The sequence below is a fragment of the Antedon mediterranea genome, chromosome 11, assembly GCF_964355755.1.
Source record: "Antedon mediterranea chromosome 11, ecAntMedi1.1, whole genome shotgun sequence".
Taxonomy (NCBI): Eukaryota; Metazoa; Echinodermata; class Crinoidea; order Comatulida; family Antedonidae; genus Antedon; species Antedon mediterranea.
The window spans coordinates 3,715,260-3,740,054 of record NC_092680.1 but is presented as its reverse complement, the minus strand read 5'-3'; the positions used below and the strand labels follow the sequence as shown (position 1 = coordinate 3,740,054).

General features: G+C 35.5%; 1 protein-coding gene across 2 annotated transcripts; it reads left to right on the top strand.

Moving 5' to 3' along the window:
- The first annotated feature begins 106 nt into the window (after positions 1 to 106).
- Positions 107 to 24,127, top strand: LOC140062213 (zinc finger RNA-binding protein-like). 2 transcript variants are annotated; one of them, XM_072108316.1, is made up of 20 exons: positions 108 to 217; positions 3,033 to 3,221; positions 6,058 to 6,230; positions 6,791 to 6,964; positions 7,297 to 7,505; positions 7,756 to 7,935; positions 8,609 to 8,828; positions 9,273 to 9,392; positions 10,348 to 10,532; positions 10,709 to 10,854; positions 11,242 to 11,482; positions 12,050 to 12,246; positions 12,542 to 12,713; positions 12,933 to 13,065; positions 15,352 to 15,437; positions 18,703 to 18,798; positions 21,673 to 21,784; positions 22,223 to 22,320; positions 22,644 to 22,782; positions 22,934 to 24,127. In XM_072108316.1, the coding sequence occupies exons 1-20, from the start codon at positions 168 to 170 to the stop codon at positions 23,038 to 23,040; spliced, it is 3,027 nt and encodes a 1,008-aa protein (XP_071964417.1). In that variant the 5' UTR covers positions 108 to 167; the 3' UTR covers positions 23,041 to 24,127. The 2 variants fall into 2 exon arrangements, with proteins under 2 accessions (XP_071964418.1, XP_071964417.1); XM_072108317.1 differs by lacking the exons at positions 15,352 to 15,437; positions 22,223 to 22,320; positions 22,644 to 22,782; positions 22,934 to 24,127 and having other exon boundaries at positions 107 to 217.
- The last annotated feature ends 668 nt before the right edge of the window (positions 24,128 to 24,795 follow it).

The following is a 24,795-nucleotide window of genomic DNA, read 5'->3' as shown; positions in this document are numbered from 1 at the left end:
TTTATATCGAATGCGAACCGCAAATTTTTATTTTTACCACATGTCATATTACTTGAACTCGGCTTTTGTCGGAATAGATCGTACTATTCCGTATGCTAATATTTTTGTTGAGAAAGTGTGTCGTGCGCGTGGGGCTCGTCGGTTTTTACGATTCTGAAAAAAAAGCAATGGCTTCTGGTGGTTATTTTGGCTTTACTCATGGCGGAACTCAGTATAGGTTTGTAATATAATTAACTATGATGTTTTGATATATTTTTCAGGAACAACTTGAAGTATATTTTGTGAATTTAGGTTTAATATTTGTGCCAGTTTTTGCCCAGCCAGCAGTGGTGTGGTGGCTAGCCTGCCTCTACTAGCTTTATAGTAGCAAGCAAGCTAGCCCTAGCCAAGGTAGCCTGGGGTACAGTGAGCGTGGTAAAAACTGAGGCGCCCTCTGGCTAGATTTTCTTTGGAAAGAACATACAGACTACACAGTCAGTGTTCTGGATGTGGCTGTTTTACTTTTGTTTCCACCAGCCAAACAGTGTAGGCCTATTCTATATGGCGGATGCTAGTCAAGTCGCCCCATCGCAAAGTCGCCCCATACAAAGTCGCCCCATACACAGTCGCCCCATCGCAAAGTCGCCCCAAAACAAAGTCGCCCTGACACAGTCGCCCCATTGCAAAGTCGCCCCATTGCAAAGTCGCCCCATCGCAAAGTCGCCCCAACGCAAAGTCGCCCCATCGCAAAGTCGCCCCAACACAAAGTCGCCCCATTGCAAAGTCGCCCCAAAACGTTAAAAAATAGTTTAAAAGTGCGTAAAATGTCGCAATGATACACAAAATAACACGGAACGTGTAGGCATAAAAGGGGAAGCCCCGCCATGTAGTCTCAGGTCACATGATCGGCACGCTCCCCAATCATCAGAGAGGAAGCCCCCAACTAATCACTCCGCGGTCGCACTAAAGTGCTAGCTCTCACCAGAGAGGGAAACCCCCATAATTACTCCGCCGTTGTCGCACTACAACGCACCATCTGAAGATGGGGAAACCCCGTCGGCGTTTTACGATGATATCAGTCGCGTTCGAAATCGGTGGAGTTTAATTTTGGTCGCGATAAAATGATGTTATACGATAGATTATTTTTACTTTGGTCGATGAATATTATTATTATTAGGCCTATGTTAATAATTGGTTTTTATTTTACACTGAGGTCTATGATGAGAGAAAGATGTGTGCCTTAAAAATGACAATTTGTAAACATAGTTTAAGATTATAGTAAGCCTATTATTCAGCATAATGTCATTTAACAGTACATAAATTTAAATGTGAAATATTTTATAGGGAACGTAGGCTACGTCTGTGTCTTTTATTTTTTATATGCAACAAATTAGGTAAAACAATTTATTTATAAACATTCAGTTTACTATTATATACATAGTATTACAATGAACATTGATTATAAGCCTGGAAATGCAATCCCATCATTATATCCATTATAAAATTGCATCATATCGCCACTATATGTCGTAAATGATGACGTGCATGTGTGTATTCGTCGTACGTCCGTGTACGTATTATTCCGTGCCTCTTCACTGTCTTGTTTATTAAAATTAAATAAACACCCGATATGAGGATATTTATTAGGCATGATAATTAGAATGTTCTATAACCAAAAGGGTTGAAAAGAATTTCTTCAATAAAATGATCATTCTGCTGTTGAATAAAAAGCGACTCGCAATCTGAAACATTCTCTGAAACCAATCGGAGCTGCTCCTTCTGGTATCTGTTTCCTTCTCACAGCTGCTACGTCTTTCTGCTGCCCGTCGGGGATTCCCCTTTTTAAAAAACACGCACACGATAATCATACTGTACGATGGTTTTTCCATGGTCAAAATGTAGCGTTTTAATTTTACTAAAATACCTGCATGTGTAAAACGATCATATCGGCGAAGAAATCCCCTTTTTTTTATTTCTTCATTTTGAAAAGTCATAATTAAAATTAAATAACTATAGACACATAACTTGTCAATAAATGCAAAATGATCAATAGGCCTAAGTAGCCTATATAACATTTATTGTCTTACAACGCTGTTATTGTTTTAACTACTGTAAATATACGAAGGCCTACTATTTATACACTTATTATATTATCCCTAAAAAATGAGCTGGTATCCACGAGTAGGTTGAAGAAAGATTCGTAATTGTGGCTCTGGTAACTAATTTTAAAATCATATTAAATTAACATTTTCGAAACTATAAATCAGGGATAATCTTTTCGAAATCTTTTTAGAACTTTCAAACAAGGGACTATTTTTTAATGATTTTTAAAAAGCACATCACTCCATTAAAACCTGTAAAATAAAAATTAAAACACAAATTATGTATATAATAGGATAAACATTATAATGTATACGACATTTAGCGCGACCAAAGTAACAACGCAATCGATATCAAACGCAACCGCTATATGATTAAAACAGCGTACTACTAGCGGCGGCACTTCCGAAATAAAACCGTGGGCGACTTTGCGATGGGGCGACTTTGTGTTGGGGCGACTTTGCGTTGGGGCAACTTTGCGTTGGGGCGACTTTGCGATGGGGCGACTTTGTAATGGGGCGACTGTGCCGAGGCGACTTTGTTTTGGGGCGAGTTTGTATTGGGCGACTTTGTATGGGGCGACTTTGCGATGGGGCGACTTGACTGGATCCCGCTAGCCTATGCTATTCCTATATCCCAGTGTATAAATATCCTTTATATTATAGGCCTAGTATAGCCTATATAATATTATATTATTTAATAACATTAATTAACTTACTTAATTAATTTTATTAAATAATATATTATTATTAAATATTATATATTATAAGTACAGATGATTGGAAAAATGTGCATGATTATCTGTTATCAGCTTTTTCTACCGACCAATCAACGGCCTTTTTTCATAATTATATTCATAATTTTTTTTGTTATTACTTGTGTTGCACTCACATCCCAATGAATGGGAACCACGCATTTGAAGAAAAATTGATTAATTTGACCAATTATTTCAGTGCCCAGCCTGCGACAGGATCCTATGCTGCCCAACCTGCTCAGCATACTGGCTATGTACATGCACAGCAAACCCATCAAGCTCCTGCCTATGCCACTGCTACAGCGGCACCAAGAGCAGCATCCACTGCGACCGTCTATGAGGCTAACTACCAACCAACCCATGCTGCCGGAGGAGGCTACACGTATGGGTAAGATTATGATACAACAAGTTACAAGTCTAATTTATTGTCAAAATTTTACAATTTTGAGATATGTTTTGTACCATAGTAGATCATTAAATAATGCAAAGTGATAAATATTTAAATATTAAATGAATACAAGTTTCTATCTACAGTCGAGCAGCAAAGTGCTCATTTAACCGTTAAAACGCTGTTTTTTAACTGCGCAGGTCACTGAGCATCGCCAAGTTATAGTGACTTCCGGTTCGCTTTTCACTTCGCGGCAAGCATTTTGCATGGGAATACCCTTACAAATCTGCTGCAATTTCCACCATCCGGGTTAAATTATATCTTTCTATATTTGGAAATTGTTACTCCTAATATGGAAGATTATTCCCGCCACAAAATTTTGGTATAAATAGCCCAGGAAATGACGACAGAGCTTATTGAAGAAAAAAGTGCAGATGGAGGTGTTCGTTGAGGTAGGCTACATGATTTATTTGTTTGGTTTCGTAGGGAATCCGGCACTTTTCTCATCAGCACGGAACCTTTATAAAAACTTAGTGGTTGGTTATTAGGTTATTAATCTATCTTTTCTGAAAGTTTAAGCTTGGTTCAGCTTGTGGGACGGATTCAATATCCGTTCAAAGCTGGGGATATATTCTAAGCAGACTCCATCTTGGATTCGTATGTTTAGTACAGGCCGTGTGGTTGAGTAATTTCAATCCTTCAAAATCACTATGTGCAATCCGTTTTTAAACCAGTTAATATACCAAAATATGTTATTAGTAGCTTTATTATTTTGGATTTGGTGCTAGTTTGGTAAATATTGCAATATAATTGTAGATTATTTGGTTGTAAAAAAATGTACCCAACTTGTATTATCTAGGCCTAGGCTAGCCCATTTGACGGAAACCCAGTGCTATTTGTAGAGGGATAGAGAGGGCCGCAGGCTAGTTTTTAGTGGCATATCGCCGGCTTATTATAATCAATGTGAAGCCATATTATGTTTAAAATGTTGAATCTATATCCACTGAATTATGGATATATATCGTCGGATATTTAAAGAAAGTCCTAGGCCTAGACCTTTTAATTTATTTAATTAATTTAGGACTATATTACGGGAAATTCTTTGCCAAAGAAAAGAAAATATGTTGTGGCTGTTGGAGGTTTGTAATGACAATACAGTAATGTAGCCTAGGCTAGGAAGGACTGTATGTAGGATGAGGTAATTTGGATGGTCGTACATAGTATGATATTTATATATACAGTATAGTAGTAGTGATCATGGCGACACAATTTAGGATGACTAAAGTTGACATTAAAATTATTTAACTATGAATAGCTCATTATTGGTGTTTTTTTTCTTTCAGGTTTCTAAGAATAAACTATCCGACTTGTGATTCATCTTGTGCTGCAAAAACAATCCTATTTTGATATTTGTAAATTGATGTACGTAACAGATGTCTTTAAAAATAAAAAAATAAATAAAAATGTTTATTATCGCGATGATTTAACTCAAATATTGACATATATAACTTGATATTTTAGCCTGAGCAAGATAGTTTGATAGGCATATTTTACTTCGATGTAAACAAGATATTACAATTACATGTTATACTGTATGTAAAATACTTTTGTGTAAATAAAATTATTTAATGGTGGTTAATTTATTAACTTGTTAATTTGTTTGTTAGTTAAATGATATTATACTACTGTATTAATTATTTAGTTAGTAACCAAAGTGGAGTGGATTCGTGCCAGTTGCAACTTGACTGTAATATGCATATATATAATAATATGTACTTCTTGGATAAAGTTAAAGGAAAATAAGCAATAATAAAAATTAGATATTTATTTTGCCATAAAGAAAGCAAAAACTAAACATACAGTACTATATGTACAGTAATACCATGGACCTATAGGTCCATGGTAATACATACTGTAGTATTGAGCACCAGTAGCAGAGACGTCTGGACAATCGAATATAATCGTTATCAGCTGTCTGGATACCCAAGGCTAGTGCTAGAAAATGGCGAAAATTCGTGTATTCATTCGCCGTCAGCGAAATGAATCCGGCACTTTTCTCATCAGAAGCAAATCAACAAATCCTTTTATCGGTTTGTTTTGATATATAATCTGGATAATATATATTAAAATGGCCTTGGTTCAAGCATGTTTAACGGGTAAAATCAGATTTTTTCCTACCTAGGCCCCTTAGCACTGCGGTACCCTACGCCGTGTGGGGGAACCGATCTCGGCAGTATTTCTTAAGTAGCCTATCTTTCGTAAACTCCTTAGTTGAATTTTATTAATATAAATTTAATTGTATGAATATGCTATTTAAATGTTATTGAACATTTTTTTGCTGCATTTTGTAATTCCGCACTACTTGCTTTATCGCGATTCCAAGATGGCGGCAATTCAAATTTTGATTTGGTAATAATTCGCGAGGTCAACCACTTTGCTGCCCGACTGTCTAACTTTAAGGCATTACTGTAGTTTAAGTTTTATTGTGTTACTGTTATTTTTATATTTTAGTTTAAATGTACTATACCCAGGGCCCCAAGAGAGACCAGTCTTTTTGACTGATTCGGCCACCCTGGTTAAATATTGTTAATACATAAATAAATAAAATCTTTTGATTAAAATTGCATGCCATATACAGTGTTGAAAATATGAATATATTTTGTTATAATAATTGTACATCAGTCATAGTAACATTAAAAAGAAAAAAAACAATTTAAATGAATTTATAAGAATTGAGAAAATATAAATGTTGTGTTTTACATACATTTACACAACCGCAGTCCACTTGGCATGCAAAATATTTACATTAAAAATAAATAAAATATGTTTTTCGTAGTGCAACACAAAGACAAGATGCAGCTCAAGTAGTCTCCACTCCAGCATTCCGTGAAACTTATGCTTCGTCGTATGGCCAGGCTTCTGCCACGCCAGCTTACGAGAAACAAACTTATTATCAACCGCAAACAACACAGCAACATTCCTCTACTGATGGCTATTATGCTGCCCCAGGTAATCTTGACAAATAACATTTATGGTTTTCTGTTTGTTTGTCATGGCTGACTACTACATTATTTTTTGGTTAAATTGAATTTTAATTTATCTTATCTTTATTTGTATTTGTACAGTCTCAAAGACGTGAGCATTCATAAACTACATGATGTTCAATATGCCATTGTCAACATTTTAATAAATAAAGAACTGGGTGAATATAAACCTAATGATTCACCCCACTACATTATTTCTTTGCAAAATTGAATTTATTGATTTTATCTCTTAATAACTACTTTCAGAAATGTAGACATTGCGTTATACATATTAGATCTTCTGTGTGCCATTGTCTACGTTTTAATAAACTGAGTGAAATTGTATATAATATTAATTTGGTCCATATTGAAGATACATATAACTAAACATTTGAATAAGCTTTTATGACATTATTGTATATTGATTTTCTTGGAAATCAACATACAAAACAAGTGTTGGTATTTTGCCAAGTAAATGATGTCGAATTGAATTAAATCTATTATAAAATTATATGTACCAAAAGTTATAACAAATTGTTATGTTAGTTTCAGTGAAAGCATCGGCAGCATACAGTTCAGGTAGTGGGTTCGGCACTCATCAACCTGCGCCAGCTAAAATTGTTCAACACCCCAAGACTGTCGCTGCTTCATACACATTCTCTATTCCCACTACAGTTACTACATACACAACTACAGCAGCCACTACCTATACTACTGGAGGTACAGTATATATAGTTTTGTCAGTAGATTTCGCTTGTTGAAAACGGATTTAGAAATTGTGCTTTTTTTTTTCACAAATACTAATCTATACTAAGAGAAAGAATACGTTTTTCCATTATAAAAATTGTTGCTATTTTGTACATCCACATAAAAAGTACCGGAATTTTACTTTTAAACTACATTGGAACAGCACATAGGGAGTGTGTCGGGTACTGGGCTGCACTTTTTTACTGCGGATATTTATATTTTTCTACATCATACGTATATAACTATATAACAACAAAAAGCTTCTTCACTAAAAAAAACTTGATTGATTATTCTAAAAATTGTAGGTAGTACATATTCTGGATATGATGCCGCTGTCTACTCGGCAGCAACCAACTACTACCAACAGCAACAACAGGTTGCTAAGGGCAGTCAACCATGGCAGAACAAGAATAAGAATCAATTTGGAAAGCCAGTGAAAAAAGATAGACAGCCTCCAAAACAGCCACAGATCCACTACTGTGAAGTTTGCAAGATTAGTTGTGCTGGCCCCCAGGTGAGATATTTTTTCATTGGGACTGTTTAAGCTTAGTTAATTGACCCCTAAGTTAATTTTTGGACCAGTTATCTCTAACTTAATTGGAAAGGTAACCAACTTACCTGGGTAAAGTATTTAGAATGAATGCACCCATTGTATTTTTATTAGGTAACTATCACTCGGAGAGTCAAAACAGTATTAATAAAATGATTTAAAAAAACACAATCAGCGACAGAGTTAGCAAATCAAACTGTTGCATTTATTTCAGACTTATCGTGAACATCTTGAGGGTCAGAAACACAAGAAGAAAGAAGCTCAACTTAAGACGGGAACTCCAATTCCTTCCCAACGCATTGGTACACACAGTCTACGCTGTGAACTGTGCGATGTGACCTGTACTGGACAGGATGCTTACAATGCTCATATCAGGGGTTCTAAGCATCAAAAAGTATGTAGTAAATGCTTATTTATTTCACCTTATTTATAAAGGGTTGCCGTAATCCTTCTTGATGAGTTATGATGAAGTGACTGTGTGTATACTAGTACACCGGGGTAGCCCCCTACTCGTCGTGAAAACTGTACTAGGTTCTTTAAAGTGCACATGAGCCAGATGTCTACGGTTTATAGTCCTTATCCGAAAAGACATCTGCTACCACCAGAACCATGAAGCGTGTGTGGCTCGAACCTTTGCTGATGCTAATATGACAAGGTGTTACAGTTCCACTGTCTTAACCGCTTGACCACTCACTCACTAAATGATTCAGTTCCACTGTCTTAACCGCTTGACCACTCACTCACTAAATGATTCAAACAAATTTACACATTCAGTACAAGTGTACTGTTGATACAGGTGCATATTTATTACAATTAAGATCATATAAACACTTTTATTTTGTTTATTTGAATGGATTGATAATATTTATTCTATTTCTATGCCTAGCTTACCTGGATAAACCAACAATAGCCTTTCTACTCGAAGAGCGAGATATAACTCAAAAAGTAGAAGTGTTCATTGAATCCCCTCTCCACAAATGGTATAGTCCATGAACTATGCCTTCAAGTGGGAGCCTTCCCACAAACCACCACCATCATTTCTTTATTTAATTGTTTTGTTTCTGTAGGTTCTAAAGCTACACACTAAACTAGGCAAGCCTATCCCGTCTACTGAGCCAGTGAAAGTGGGTGGTAGTTCCACCACAACAACTGCTTCAGGCTCCAAGGCTGCGGCAATGAAGACCACTGCATCAACTTCTACTTTTGGTACAAGTGTGGGGGCTAATGCCGCCCAGAAGCCTAAGGTTGTTACTAAGCAACTGACAACACCCAAGATTGCATTTGTTGGTAAGATTTTCTTTCAATAATTTAGTTGTTTGTTATATGATAATGTGACTTAAGTGCCACTCCATTTATGCCAATTATAAGCTGTGGTCAGTAATAAAACATGCTGAAAAGATGGATGTTGGTCAATAACATAATATTCAACTGGTCACTCGCAAACATTTTGCAATGATGTAATCCCACCGCTTGAATATAAACCGCACAGAGTTTCAGGTGCTCAAAACAGCCGGGTCAAATATACCCTATAAAGCTCTGTCTGCACTATCAAGCTAGTTTGACAAAAACAGTGTTATGTACCCAAATACGGTAGTGATATGACATCATCGTGTCCGTATATGGGCACATCACATTATTTTGTTACATATAGATTGATAGTGTAGACAGAGTTCAAGTTGTAAGCACATACCTTACATAAAATGTACTATTACTTTGTTTATGATATTGTAGGAGGAACAAAACTTATGACAGCTGCAACTGATGCGGAGAAGAAGCAGGCGGCAGAATCAAAGGCTGCTGGTAACCAAGCAACACCAACAGCAACTTCTCCTGTACCAGCGCTTACTGATAGTAAGTTTTACTGTATACCATTTGAATAGACCATGTTTATGTTCCTGTCATTTATAATGATTGTATATATTTCACTCATAGTTGTTTCCTATCCATGTTAAATGTCTTTATTCAATAACATAGAGTATTCAAATACAGTAATGGTGTCTCCGAATTAAAGCCTGTTTTTCCTGTCGACGTTATCGTCATTGATCGTTAACAATTCACTGACGATCATTTGAAAACGATCAAGTTGAAATGATAACGATAGCTAGTACCTATTCCTGTAAATCGTTAACATTTCAATGTTCACGTAAAAGATTGCCGATTATTGTTAAAGATAGCATCGTATAACGTCGACACGAAAACAGGCTTAACTGATCAGGGGAAAATTTCATTTTTAAATTTTGTTTAGCAATATTGCTAATCAAACTGATTTTTGAGTCGAGAAACATAGTTTTGTATTGTATTTTTTGCTACACAAATTAAAAAATCTGTAGCAAAAAGGTTGTTTTGTATAGCTTTTTGCTATGCTACACTGGCGAAATTATTCCCTGCTGATATGTATAAATTCATCTAAGAGCTGGAGAGAGATTTTGTTGACATGATGTCAGAATGTTACAATAGTCCAAAATTATCCTGACTTATTTACTTAGTCCGGGACATACCCGAACTTATATAACTAGATTCCTCCATACTTCCTATCTGCCATGGTGACATCTCTCTGCATACCAGTGCTCGTCTCTTGTACATCATATGTATGTGAGAGCAGGTCTTCCTTAGTGTTTGCAAGCCCTTGTTTTAAAATTATCCTACAGAACTCCAAATTGCACACAGTACCACAATTGTATTTATTTGATTTGCAGTTATATAAGTAACTAAGTATAATTAATTATATAAATATGTTTTAAAATTGCATAACCTACTAGCAGTGACTACAAACATTCGATATTGATTCTTTGTTTTGTTATTGTAGATAAGATGGCTGAAGAGTTCTTTGAGCAAGAAATCACACCCGTTGGTGAGGACTATGTAGAGGAGGTGAAGAATGAGACAGGCAAAGTGATTAGTTTCAATTGTAAACTCTGCGAGTGTAAGTTCAATGACCCCAATGCTAAGGAGATGCACATGAAAGGTCGCCGTCACAGACTCCAATACAAGGTACGTTACCATTAGATTAGATCATTTGTTATAATAAATTACTATAATAAATTTGTTGAATAAAAAGATAATATAATCATTTTAAAGATTATTCTTGAAAGGAGATGAAATATAAAGTGACCATATGGTAATCGGCAGTATAAAAATTCTTTTTTTTTTTTTTTTTTCCATAATAGAAAAAGGTAGACCCCAAGTATCAAGTAGAGGTGAAGCCTACAGCTCGCGTTCGCAAGTTCCATGAAGAGAAATTGCGTCGACAAATGGCGAAAGATGAGTTCTTGAGACGACGCGATGAAGAGATGCGAGTCCAGGTAGAAATGAGGTAGGTATATTAATCTGCATCTCTTTTAAGCTCCGTCTACACTATACCAAAATATGGTAGTGATATGCCCAAATATGGTAGTGATGTGCCCAACTATGGTAGTGATATGCCCAAATATGGTAGTGATATGACATCGTCATGTCCATATATGGGCACATCAGATTTTGTTGTCACATAAAGTTTGATAGTGTAGACAGAGCTTTACCCCTTCCCTTCCTAGCAGAACTCTGTAATTACACACACCGGGGGCACACACCATACAAAACGACAATGTTGACTCCTCGGCGTGTGTAATCTCAGCAATGTTGAATGGGCAAGCTTTTTGTTTATAAACAGTTTTGTTTCATGTAATATGTTCCATTGATATATGCCAAATTTATTTATCAGACGTTACGAAGAAGATGTATACTGGAAACGCTTTGAAGAAGAACGCTTCATGGAAGAGCGGTTACAGTACGAGGAAGAGATGGAATTCTTTGAATGGCAGCGTCGCCGCGGCATTCCACATCCCAGACCTGTTCCGCCTAAGCCTCCCATGATGCATGACATGATGACAAAGAGACCAGATACAGTTATTGACCGTCATGTGATGGCCAAACATGCATCCATCTACCCAACAGAAGAAGAGGTAAATAGTCATATTGTCCGGATCCTGGGGGAAATTTTTGAAACAAAAGTATAAGCTGATGTTCCCAACTTTACTATATATTTGGAAATTTGCAACATTCTCATATTTTTTATTTTTTTTTAAATTGGATACAGCAAAACTTACTTTACTAGTGTTTATCTGCCATTTAAACCTTTAAGCTTTGTCTACACTATCAAACTAGACAACACTACAAAAACAGTTTTATGGTGCCATATATGGGCACATCCCATTTTTTTGTCTCATAAAGTTTGATGGTGTAGACAGAGCTTAAAACAATACAGTAAAACACTCAATTGTAGGTGAGATGAATTTATTTTTTCATAAAGCTTGTATAAAGCTCTGTCTATACTATCAAACTGTATGTTACAAAAACATGTGATGTGCCCATATATAGACATCATGATGCCATATCACTACCATATTTGGGCACATCACACTTTTTTGTCAAACTACTTTGATAGTGTAGACAGAGTCTAATGTACAAAAAGAGAAATGTGATTTATATGAATTTGTGTAACTGTTTTTCTTTTCTTGTATAACCTTTAGTTGGCTGCTGTGCAGAATATTGTCACATGTTGTGAAAAGTCGTTGAAACTGGTTTCAGACTATATCTCTGATGCAGACAACCCAGGAGTGCCGATGGAAGAGGAGAAAACAGCAGAGGTGAAGAAAGTGGAGGTGGAGGAGACTGCAACTGAAGAAAAAGAAGAAAACAAAGACAAAGAGTCGAAGAAAGAAGAAGAGTAAGTAATCAAAGATAATGCAATGATAATTATGGAAATTCATCAAACTGAATTTAGTAGTATAGTTGGCCCTCTAAATACTTAAATCACTGTCTGATAACTAGACACTCTCCCAAAATCCGACTTTAGGGCCAAAAAGATCCCATATACATTTTTACCATTAAAAATATTGCGTACCATATACCATCTATTGTCTACTATCCTTTGATACCCAAGGCTAAATGAGTGTAAAATAATGAAATCTGTTTTAAAACATGTTAGTCCACATAATACAATTTTCTTTTATACATTATAGGAAAGAGCCAGCAAACCCACGTGCTCTTAAGGGAGTGATGCGTGTAGGCGTGTTAGCTAAGGGCTTACTTCTACGTGGAGATCTCAACATGAGTCTTGTGGTGCTATGCTCCGAGAAACCAACTCGCACGCTACTGGAACGTGTAGCAGATAACCTGCCTAAGAGACTTGCTGTAAGTATATGACAGTGTCAGTGTGATTAAATTTTTGGTTGATATGTAGAGCCGTTGGTCCCGTGTACAAATAGTGCACCTTAAAGAACTTGATGCACTATTCGAAAAGGGTAGGGGATTGTCTGTAGGTGTGTTGATCTGGTAGGCGCTGCACTGGTGGGTGTCGTGGGTCAGTTACGCTTGAGGACCAGAATAAATAGCTTTACCTTTATTTTTTAGGAAACCGAGGGTAAATTTGATATTAAACTTTGTGTTGAAGAAGCTGCTATTATTGTGTTTACTACCGACCAAGAGATCAAAACATCAATCAAGATATTACTGAGCTCTCCAGCGATGCGTGAAACCGCTTCAGGTGAAATACTAACACTTTTTTATATTTTTGGATTTTTATTTATTTATCATCTTCTGAGGAACCTTTCAAATGATTTTAATTGTTTTTATTAAAGTTTAATTATTTTATAAATGAGCCTTAATTCATGCAGGCTGGTTGATGGAGGCTAAGTCATCATCCAATCAGGAAAGCACATTCATATCATGTGTTTTTGCTGAATGGCCATTATGTCATGTTTTTTTTCAAGAGCTTAAGTACCCACATCACTATTCAATAGTGTTACAAAATAGATTAGTTAACCCACCAAGTTGCTAGATTTCTGTTATAAATCTATGTAGCCTGGTTTACGACATTTTTTATTGTATTTTATTATTTTGTATATTTTCTCCTTAGTAGTCATGAAGTGAGGCAATTAAAATGATTAAATATTTTTGTTGTTTTTAAATATAAACTATTATTTTTATATTTTGTAAAGTTCCTCAGAAGTGAATTTATTTATTTATTTAATGAAAGAAGGCTTTTTAATTTGAATATCTTGTATGTCGCCGTAGAACAACAATATAACATTATGAAAATGTTAAAAATGAAATTACCTGACATGTAATACAGGAAGCCTATGGCCACACTTGTTCATTTTGGACTAGTTTACCATGCAAGTTAATGTGTTCATGTGATGCCTTTGTTATACATTCTGCAGACCTTGTCTTTTTGAGATTGTAGGTGGGCTACAAATTGCACTCCTCAATACATTCAGGGGTGCTGTAGGTGTGCCGTTTATATTTTGGGGTGTAGAAGTTTACCAAATTTAAGTGTGTTGTAAATCACACTCCTCAAGGGCAGTTTAGGAGTGTGTTAGGTGAGTGATCACACTTGCTCACCTAAAAAAAAAGGCCCGATTCTATCCCTATCATATTAAGTCACAGCATATTCCTCTTAGAATTATGAAATGAACTTTTGAGTGTGTTCTCTTCTGTAACACTTTTACCATGAAATTGGGTCAAGTTTTAACTTATGTGCTTAAGACTAAATTAAAAAAATCCAAGACAAAAAATGATTTTATTTTGGGAGAATTCTGAGATCCAAGAGTTTTAATGAATATACAGCCAAATTACTTTTTAAGTTAAAGGTGTCCTCAAACTTTCTTCAAATCAGCAATTATACGACGTCTGTTTGTCCTTGGTAGTTCCTAGATTAACTATAACAAATGATCACAAGAACATATTGGGTTGCTTTACTAACCAATACATGCCTGTGTTCATTTGAACATGACTGTTCATTTGAACACAAGTGTGTATCATAAACAGTACATGAATGAACATTGTGTCCCGACACAGGCTCCTACGATTGTCACAGCTTTTGTAGTTTGTCGTTTCAGATTTTTAACAGCCAGTCAACTTCGTTGGCTGGCGATATTTGCCTCTGGTTTTTTTACTCAGTTTAAAGCCTTCTTACAACAAGACTCTTCGCAGAAACCTGGAGGATTTTTGACCAATCAGAATATACACTGCTTGTCGCAATGTGTACACTTGGGACACGGGTGGCGTGATGCGCATTTTAAACTTATTGTTTATTCCTTAATTCATGTTTTTATTTAGCAAAATTTCGGCAACATTTGCATGGATCTTACAGACATTTTTTTCTGTAGTTGTAAGACCCTTAGAAAAGCACAAGATGCACTAATATAAAGAAAATAAGTTAAATATTAATTTGAAGATTATAAATTAAATAATTTAATTTTTTATTGTTATTAATCAAGCTAAACATTATAGAAACATGTTAATATTGTAGACAAGGAATAAGAAATGTAATTTATGTATTAATATTGGAAGTTAATGCATAATAAAATCTGAACACATTGAGATGTTAATATAAACAATCACAAGAGTGATTTGGTTAGCCAAATGTGGATAACCAGTTATTTTAGGTCTAATTAGTATGATAAAAATGATTTTATTAATTATTATTTAATGGTAAAACCAAAATACTCATCAATATAAATTTTATATTAAATTGATTTTCATTTTCCACATTTAAAACAAAATATAAACAAAAATAAAAATTTTAAGAGAATTAATCCCAGATTATGATAAATTAATTAATCCCAGATTATAAAATACTTAATCCCAGATTAAAAATTTTCTTATTCCATCAAGTCTTAAATCTTAATCTCAAATTCTAGTCACCATGCCCCTATGTGTATCCTCGTGTCTATTGCGACCTGCCCCCTAGCCAGGTGGCTGGAGGCAGTCGGAGCGGTCAGTTGGTCAAACACCCATTCCAACCTGCTGTTATTGTGTTATACCATAGAAACCACTAAAGATCCTCCGGATGTACTGGACAGGCAGAAATGCCTTGATGCACTTGCCGCTTTACGTCATGCTAAGTGGTTCCAGGTTCGCTCTCAACATTTTCAATTTTGTGTATTTTCTTTCTCTTGTGTTACTTTGTCTTCTTAAACCAAATCAGAGCAAAATGCTAATTGAAAACTATTAATGTTGAGGCCCAAAAACGTACCAAAACTATCATAGTGGTTTTCTGATTGTTAATATTAAATTACTAATAACTAATAAAATACATATTTAAATTCACTCCATCAATTTTCGGTTCTGAGCTGACCTTCATTAGTTTGTGTTTTTTTATTTGAAACATGAATATTCAACAGTATTTCAGAATATGGACATTTGTATGAATTATTCATGTGGAAATTAACCTTTCCCCTATGATTTTCAGTTAGTGCTTTGTGCTCTGATTTGGCTTGTAACAAATTGACATAACTTTGAAAAGTTTATGCTTAGAAATTATCCCGCCGAATGCATGTATACAGTAATTAGATACAGCAAAGACAAAAAAGAACTGGAGCGTGACAGACATCTGAGCATGCTCACAAACAGGTTTTTCAACCGCTCTTATTTCTTGAGTAGTCGCTGAAGTTACCACAACAAAGATATGTCTGTAAACATGTGCAGGTGTTTGTCATGCTCTAGCGCTTCGTCGTTTTTGATGTCAAATCAAGTAATCAAAAAGTCATTATTGTGTAAGTTACTACTGTATATTCAGACATTTAAAGGTAGGTAAAGTTAGCATCAATTTAGTTAAGCTTGTTTGATCTCTTGAACCTAAAGAGTGGCATGTTAACCAAGTACAACACAAAATGTAACGAATATAATTACTGCGAATGACCTGATTTATCTTGACCCTAAATGTATACATGCACAGAATAATTTAAATGTACATTAACAAAGGTTAACATGTACATAATTTTACTTTCATTACTGCTACATTTAAAAATATGGATTTTTTATGTCTGTTAAATGGCAAGTAAATTTATTGACTTTATACTACCAATTTCCCTTCAATTTAAAAAAAATAAATAAATAAAAATAAATTTTTCCTTAAATTCAACATCCTCCAAAAGTCTACCTCAAATTAAAAAAAAAAAATCATTTTACCTCCAAATATACGTTTTTTAAATATACCATTCAAAATTTATTTCATAAAATAAATTCTTTCCTGTTAAGACATAAACATGTCTCTTCAATCAACCAACCATGACCAAGATACAATTACAGTGTAATACGACAATTAAAGACTCCATCCCACAAAGGTAGTCCATCTCCAAATAGAAGCTACATAATGCAACCCCAATACATCCCTGTGTAATACAACAATTAAAGACCCCATCACACAAAGGTAGTCCACCTCCAAATAGAAGCTACATAATGCAACCCCAATACATCCCTGTGTAATACAACAATTAAAGACCCCATCACACAAAGGTAGTCCACCTCCAAATAGAAGCTACATAATGCAACCCCAATACATCCCTGTGTAATACAACAATTAAAGACCCCATCACACAAAGGTAGTCCACCTCCAAATAGAAGCTACATAATGCAACCCCAATACATCCCTGTGTAATACAACAATTAAAGACCCCATCACACAAAGGTAGTCCACCTCCAAATAGAAGCTACAAAATGCAACCCTAATACATCCCTGTGTAATACAACAATTAAAGACCCCATCACACGAAGGTAGTCCACCTCCAAATAGAAGCTACATAATGCAACCCCAATACATCCCTGTGTAATACAACAATTAAAGACCCCATCACACAAAGGTAGTCCACCTCCAAATAGAAGCTACACAATGCAACCCCAATACATCCCTGTGTAATACAACAATTAAAGACCCCATCACACAAAGGTAGTCCACCTCCAAATAGAAGCTACAAAATGCAACCCTAATACATCCCTGTGTAATACAACAATTAAAGACCCCATCACACGAAGGTAGTCCACCTCCAAATAGAAGCTACATAATGCAACCCCAATACATCCCTGTGTAATACAACAATTAAAGACCCCATCACACAAAGGTAGTCCACCTCCAAATAGAAGCTACACAATGCAACCCCAATACATCCCTGTGTAATACAACAATTAAAGACCCCATCCCACAAAGGTAGTCTACCTCCTAATACAAGCTACAAAATGCAACCCTAATACATCCCTGTGTAATACAACAATTAAAGACCCCATCACACAAAGGTAGTCCACCTCCAAATAGAAGCTACAAAATGCAACCCCAATACATCCCTGTGTAATACAACAATTAAAGACCCCATCCCACAAAGGTAGTCCACCTCCTAATAGAAGCTACACAATGCAACGCCAATACATCCCTGTGTAATACAACAATTAAAGACCCCTTCCCACAAAGGTAGTCCATCTCCTAATAGAGGCTACGAAATGCAACCCCAATACATCCCTGTGTAATACAACAATTAAAGACCCCATCACACAAAGGTAGTCCATCTCCTAATAGAAAGCTACAAAATGCAACCCCAATACATCCCTGTGTAATACAACAATTAAAGACCCCATCACACAAAGGTAGTCCATCTCCTAATAGAAGCTACAAAATGCAACCCCAATACATCCCTGTGTAATGCAACAATTAAAGACCCCCATCCCACAAAGGTAGTCCATCTCCTAATAGAAGCTACAAAATGCAACCCCAATACATCCCTGTGTAATACAACAATTAAAGACCCCATCCCACAAAGGTAGTCCATCTCCTAATAGAGGCTACAAAATGCAACCCCAATACATCCCTGTGTAATACAACAATTAAAGACCCCATCCCACAAAGGTATTCCATCTCCTAATAGAAGCTACAAAATGCAACCCCAATACATCCCTGTGTAATACAACAATTAAAGACCCCATCCCACAAAGGTAGTCCATCTCCTAATAGAGGCTACAAAATGCAACCCCAATACATCCCTGTGTAATACAACAATTAAAGACCCCATCCCACAAAGGTAGTCCACCTCCTAATAGAAGCTACACAATGCAACCCCAATACATCCCAAATGTGACCAGCTACAGGTGTGCAAGTTTCATATGATCTTAGCAAGGAGACCATGTGTTATTATGCTGATCTTCATTATTAATTTATAATGTTTATTTTGTATTTAGTGCATGAAATCATACTACTTAAAATATACCGTTCAATAAAATAAGTCATTTATGTTCTGAATTTAAATTGCTTATAATACAAATGATTTAAGTTAGTTTTGGTATAACCATACCATAGATTGTCGGCTTGTGGATTTGTATTAATGTTGCTGGACATACTTTTTTGTGTTTTTAGGCAAGGGCAAACTGTCTTCAATCTTGCGTTATCATCATACGTGTGCTACGAGATCTGTGTGAAAGAATTCCAACATGGTCTCCACTCAATGGCTGGGTAAGTTGAATCTAGGCTAGGCTGGGTCTAGTGGCATACAGTAACGTATAACCTCGAAAAGGAGCCCATGACAAGCTTTTTTAGGACTCTAAAACCTTGTCTACACTATCAAACTTTATGTGTCAAAAAAAAAGTGATGTGTCCATATATGGACATGATGATGTTATATCACTACCATATTTAAGCATAGCACTACTGTACCATTTATGTGCACATCAAACTTTTTTGACAAATAAAGTTTGATAGTGTAGACAAGGCTTTGATGGGCTTCTTTTCAATTACTCTATCCCTCTATGATTTTTACTTTCTAATTTGATGAGGGCACGCTACTGTATGGCTCACAATGGCGCCACCCATTAGCTCTATTCTATCCTACAATGCCTTTCGAAATTGTTACACGCTTTGGACGAACAGGAGATTCTTGTGTTATAAGTTCTTTGCCTTAAGCCATTTATGTTAGTAAGTCTTAAATATGACACCACTGAAAACCACCTGCTATACAGAGGTTGAAGACTTACTGTAGTGTAAGAAGTGGGTGTGATGCAAATTAGATTATGTACAGTTAGTAAAGAGTTCAGCATTTAATAGAACATTTATTTACTGTTGAAGTCTGCAATCCAGCTACCAACATTCATTTTAACTTAGTTTTTTCCGTGCCTCTTTAGCATTTTTGTTTATATCTTTGTTGGATGTGTGTATATCTTGATCTTGAGAAAAATGGGGTTATATCTTGGGGGGAAATGGGGTTATATCTTGTGGGGAAATGGGTTTATATCTTGGGGGGAAATGGGGTTATATCTTGAGGGGAAAATGAGTTTATATCTTGAGGGGAAAATGAGTTTATATCTTGAGGGGGAAATGGGTTTATATCTTGAGGGGAAAATGAGTTTATATCTTGAGGGGAAAATGAGTTTATATCTTGAGGGGAAAATGGGTTTATATCTTGAGGGGAAAATGAGTTTATATCTTGAGGGGAAAATGGGTTTATATCTTGAGGGGAAAATGAGTTTATATCTTGAGGGGGAAATGGGTTTATATCTTGAGGGGAAAATGAGTTTATATCTTGAGGGGGAAATGGGTTTATATCTTGAGGGGAAAATGAGTTTATATCTTGAGGGGAAAATGAGTTTATATCTTGAGGGGAAAATGGGTTTATATCTTGAGGGGAAAATGAGTTTATATCTTGAGGGGAAAATGGGTTTATATCTTGAGGGGAAAATGGGTTTATATCTTGAGGGGAAAATGGGTTTATATCTTGGGGGGAAAATGGGTTTATATCTTGAGGGGAAAATGGGTTTATATCTTGAGGGGAAAATGGGTTTATATCTTGAGGGGAAAATGGGTTTATATCTTGAGGGGAAAATGAGTTTATATCTTGAGGGGAAAATGGGTTTATATCTTGAGGGGAAAATGGGTTTATATCTTGAGGGGAAAATGGGTTTATATCTTGAGGGGAAAATGGGTTTATATCTTGAGGGGAAAATGAGTTTATATCTTGAGGGGGAAATGAGGGTATATCTTGAGGGGGAAATGGGTTTATATCTTTGGGGGTAAATGGGTTTATATCTTTGGGGGTAAATGGGTTTATATCTTTGGGGGGAAATGGGTTTATATCTTGGGGGGAAATGGTTTTATATCTTGGGGGGAAATGGGTTTATATCTTTGGGGGGTAAATGGGTTTATATCTTGGGGGGAAATGGTTTTATATCTTGGGTGGAGGAAATGGTTTTATATCTTGGGGGGGGGGGGGGGAAATGGGTTTATATCTTTGGGGGGTAAATGGTTTTATATCTTGGGGGGTAAATGGTTTTATATCTTGGGTGGAGGAAATGGTTTTATATCTTGGGGGGGAGGAAATGGTTTTATATCTTGGGGGGGAGGAAATGGTTTTATATCTTGGGGGGAGGAAATGGTTTTATATCTTGGGGGAGGAAATGGTTTTATATCTTGGGGGGAGGAAATGGTTTTATATCTTGGGGGGGGGGGAAATGGTTTTATATCTTGGGGGGGGGGGAATGGTTTTATATCTTGGGGGGGGGGAAATGGTTTTATATCTTGGGGGGGGAAATGGTTTTATATCTTGGGGGGGGGGGGAAATGGTTTTATATCTTGGGGGGGGGAAGGAAATGGTTTTATATCTTGGGGGGGGGAAGGAAATGGTTTTATATCTTGGGGGGGGAAGGAAATGGTTTTATATCTTGGGGGGGGGGGAATGGTTTTATATCTTGGGGGGGGGGAATGGTTTTATATCTTGGGGGAGGGGAAATGGTTTTATATCTTGGGGAGGGGAAATGGTTTTATATCTTGGGGAGGGGAAATGGTTTTATATCTTGGGGGGGGGGAATGGTTTTATATCTGGGGGGGAATGGTTTTATATCTTGGTGGGGGGGGGGGGAATGGTTTTATATCTTGGGGGGGGGGATGGTTTTATATCTTGGGGGGGGGGAATGGTTTTATATCTTGGGGTGGGGAAATGGTTTTATATCTTGGGGTGGGGAAATGGTTGTATAATAATAATTTATTTGGAAGCTACACTTTTGAAACAGTGGCACACTTCTTGAATGAAGGTGCGTCCAGCGTAGGTAAAATAGGTCTATTTACAAGGAAACTAAAAAAATACCAGTAACATATCTTTGGGGAAAATGTGTGTATATCTTTGGGGAAAATGTGTGTATATCTTGGGGAAATGTGTGTATATCTTGGGGAAATGTGTGTATATCTTGGGGAAATGTGTGTATATCTGGGGATGGGGAAGAAGAAATTGGTGTACATCTTGAGGGGAAATGGGTGTGTATATGTGGTTACATGGAAAAAAAAAGTTTTTAAACATGATAGTATTTGATGTTTTACTGTATGTTATTTCCGCTTCAATAGCCTATGGAGCTTCTCTGTGAGAGAGTAATTGCCAGTGCTGGACAACCTTTGACCCCTGGTGAATCTCTGCGTCGTATCTTTGAAGCGATAGCTGGAGGGATTATCTTACCAGGTAAGATGTTTTGATAGGCAACAAGGACAATTATACTAAAGTCTGGCAGCACAGTAACTGCCACATTTTACACATGTCTGGATTAGAAAAAAGTGTATTTCCCATGGATGGAAAAATTATAATTATGAGCATATTATGATAATTGTGTTTGCTATGAATTTAATAATTTTCTGTAATTATTTTATGTATTGACTATTGTTTCCATAATAATTATTGTTTTGCAATATTTTTATTTCATTTTTTGATTATTTATAATTTTTTTATATTTATATAAGTTTTTTTTTTATTTATAAGTACATTTTAGTTAATTATAAATTAGTTCATCTTACATAGTTAAATTATGCATATATATTACAGTTTACTGTACTGTATAAATTAATTTAACTTCTCTAGCCTATCACTAAGAAATTAATTACACACTATGATTGACCTTTGTAGGAGGGCCTGGTATGTATGACCCATGTGAGAAGGATGCAACAGATGCGTTTGGACATTTAACTAACCAGCAGAGGGAGGATATCACAGCAAGTGCTCAGGTAGCTGTTACATCATTTGTATACTACTCCCCATGCTGTACACGACACTATTTTCTGATAACACTTTGTAGTGATATATTGATAAAAATGTTAAGATTAACATTAAGATCACCATTGTTAATATGTAATTTTAAAATTGAAGCAAGTAAAATTAAATACAAAGTAAAAATATATAGTATAACACTAGGTACATAATTATAAAGTATTACTGGGTAAAGATACAAATGCAGTCCGATTTAAACGCATTAATATCTAAAATCTTTATACACATACAGTTATCTTATATTGACATTAGCAATAAAATAATACTTTAAATATTGTAGCATGCCCTGAGGCTGATAGTGTTCCGTCAAGTGCATAAGGTTCTAGGTATGGAGCCATTACCACCGCCACAGCGCAACTCCACCAAGACGAACCGTAAACGTCGACGTGACGATAGCGAAGGAGGTGACAAAGAGCCTGGTAAGTGTCATACATGAACTAATAGCCTAAATAACTTCTGAAAACACTGTTGTTCATTATTTGGAACTAATGAATGATGAATGGCAATAATTGAACTCTTAATCAATCATTATTTGTATATTGACACACGCAACTATTTTTATATACACAGTTGATGGAAAGAAAGACAAGAAAGAAGGAGTAGAGAATGCAGGCTCTGCTGTTGACATGGCAACCACTGAAGGTGCATCATCATCATCATCCCAGGAGACCAAGTAAACAAACCATTGCCATGGATATAGATAAATTAAGAAAACTCGCGAAAACCAAGTTTAAAGATATTTTATTTCTTACCTTTACCCTGTACAGTGATTTAGTAGAATTCAATTTTGTATTTTATTTACATTTTTATAAATCTTGGTTTTAGAAAAGAATAGAAATGCGCATTTATTAATGTCAGCCATTTATTTTCACTTCTTTTTTTTTTTTGAAATAATATTTTTTATGAAATAAGACTAATAAATATGTCAATATTAGTTATTCTTTGGTGTTGAACACATTTTCGTCAATTATTTTATCGAATATTAACGATAAGAATGTTATTTTCTTCATTGCCATTGGGTGGTGTAGAGTTTTCTTTCAAACCTATCATGAAATAAAATATGTAATTGTTTTGTTAAATTAAATGTTAACCTTTTTTTGCTTTTTATTCTCAAAAGAAAAAACTGCAGTTAACAGTTAAGAATATAATAGTTAATAGAATAGTTGCTTTTAAAATTTAAACTGTGATATCGTTGTTGTAGTATCATTTCGTTTGATTGCTTTGTTAAATATGCTATAAAATACTGTTTAAGCATGTTTTGAATATAGATTACATATTGCACATACTCAAATGTAAGCCCATTCTGGGGTATATATTTCATTACAATATTGAATACTTTTCATGCAAAATATTTATGTGGATAAATTCCATTGTATTTTATATAGTGCACAGACTCGAATGTAAGCCCACTCTGGGTATATAGTTCATTACAATATTGAATCTATCGGTCTATTGGAGCTTGCATCAAAATTTGTGGTTGCGTTTTACAATTTTTCTGACTGTAATAGTAATTTGTGAACTACTGTATTATGTAATCAAAAAAATAAAGCATTGCAAATTGAGAATGAAGGATTTTGTTAGAGGGCACTCTCTCTACACTGTTGCCTTTACCTGGTATATACATTGACAGTTTTTTTCACCTTGGAATAATAATAAGCGATTGACTTGGGTTTTTTAAATGACAGGTTATAAGGTGATACCAATGTGCTACTCTCTTGTATTCTGTTAGAATAGAATAAAGACAGTGTTTATGTAGTAGCTATACATTTTTATTTCTGTTTGAATTTTTTAATGTTGTATATTAAGCTCTGTCTACACTATCAATTTACAAAAATGTGATGTTCTCGTATGGACACGATGTCAGTACCATATTTGGGTATATCACTACCATATTTGGGCACGTCACATTGTTTTTGTCAACTGCTGTACTAGTAGTTTCATATTGTAGACAGAGCTTTACACAAAAGATCCTACAACTGACTTATATGTCTCCTTGCTGGCAGTACTCGAACCAGAGCAATAACCGTTACGCCACAAAATACACTACTGCTGTACGAACAGCTGTCAATGATATATTCTTATAGTGCTTCATATTACGTCATTCTAATCTTTATGTCATAAATATGCATGCATGAGGTGTTGAGTTGGTAATTCTTCATCTACAATTTTTGCGATTCTTCATTTTCATATTTAAAAAAAAAAGTTTATAAAAAGTGTTTTTACTTGTTTAATTTACTGGTCAGACCAACGCACGACCTCTAGAATGGGGCAAAACATTCGTCCAATTATTTAGCTCCCTCACGCAAGCTCTACTTCGGAGTAGATATATTAAATTATCCTGTTATTAGAAATATAAAAGCTATACAACGATTGCTAAAGATACACAGACATTTAAAGTAATACAAAATATAGAATCTATGTTAGTCCTTATG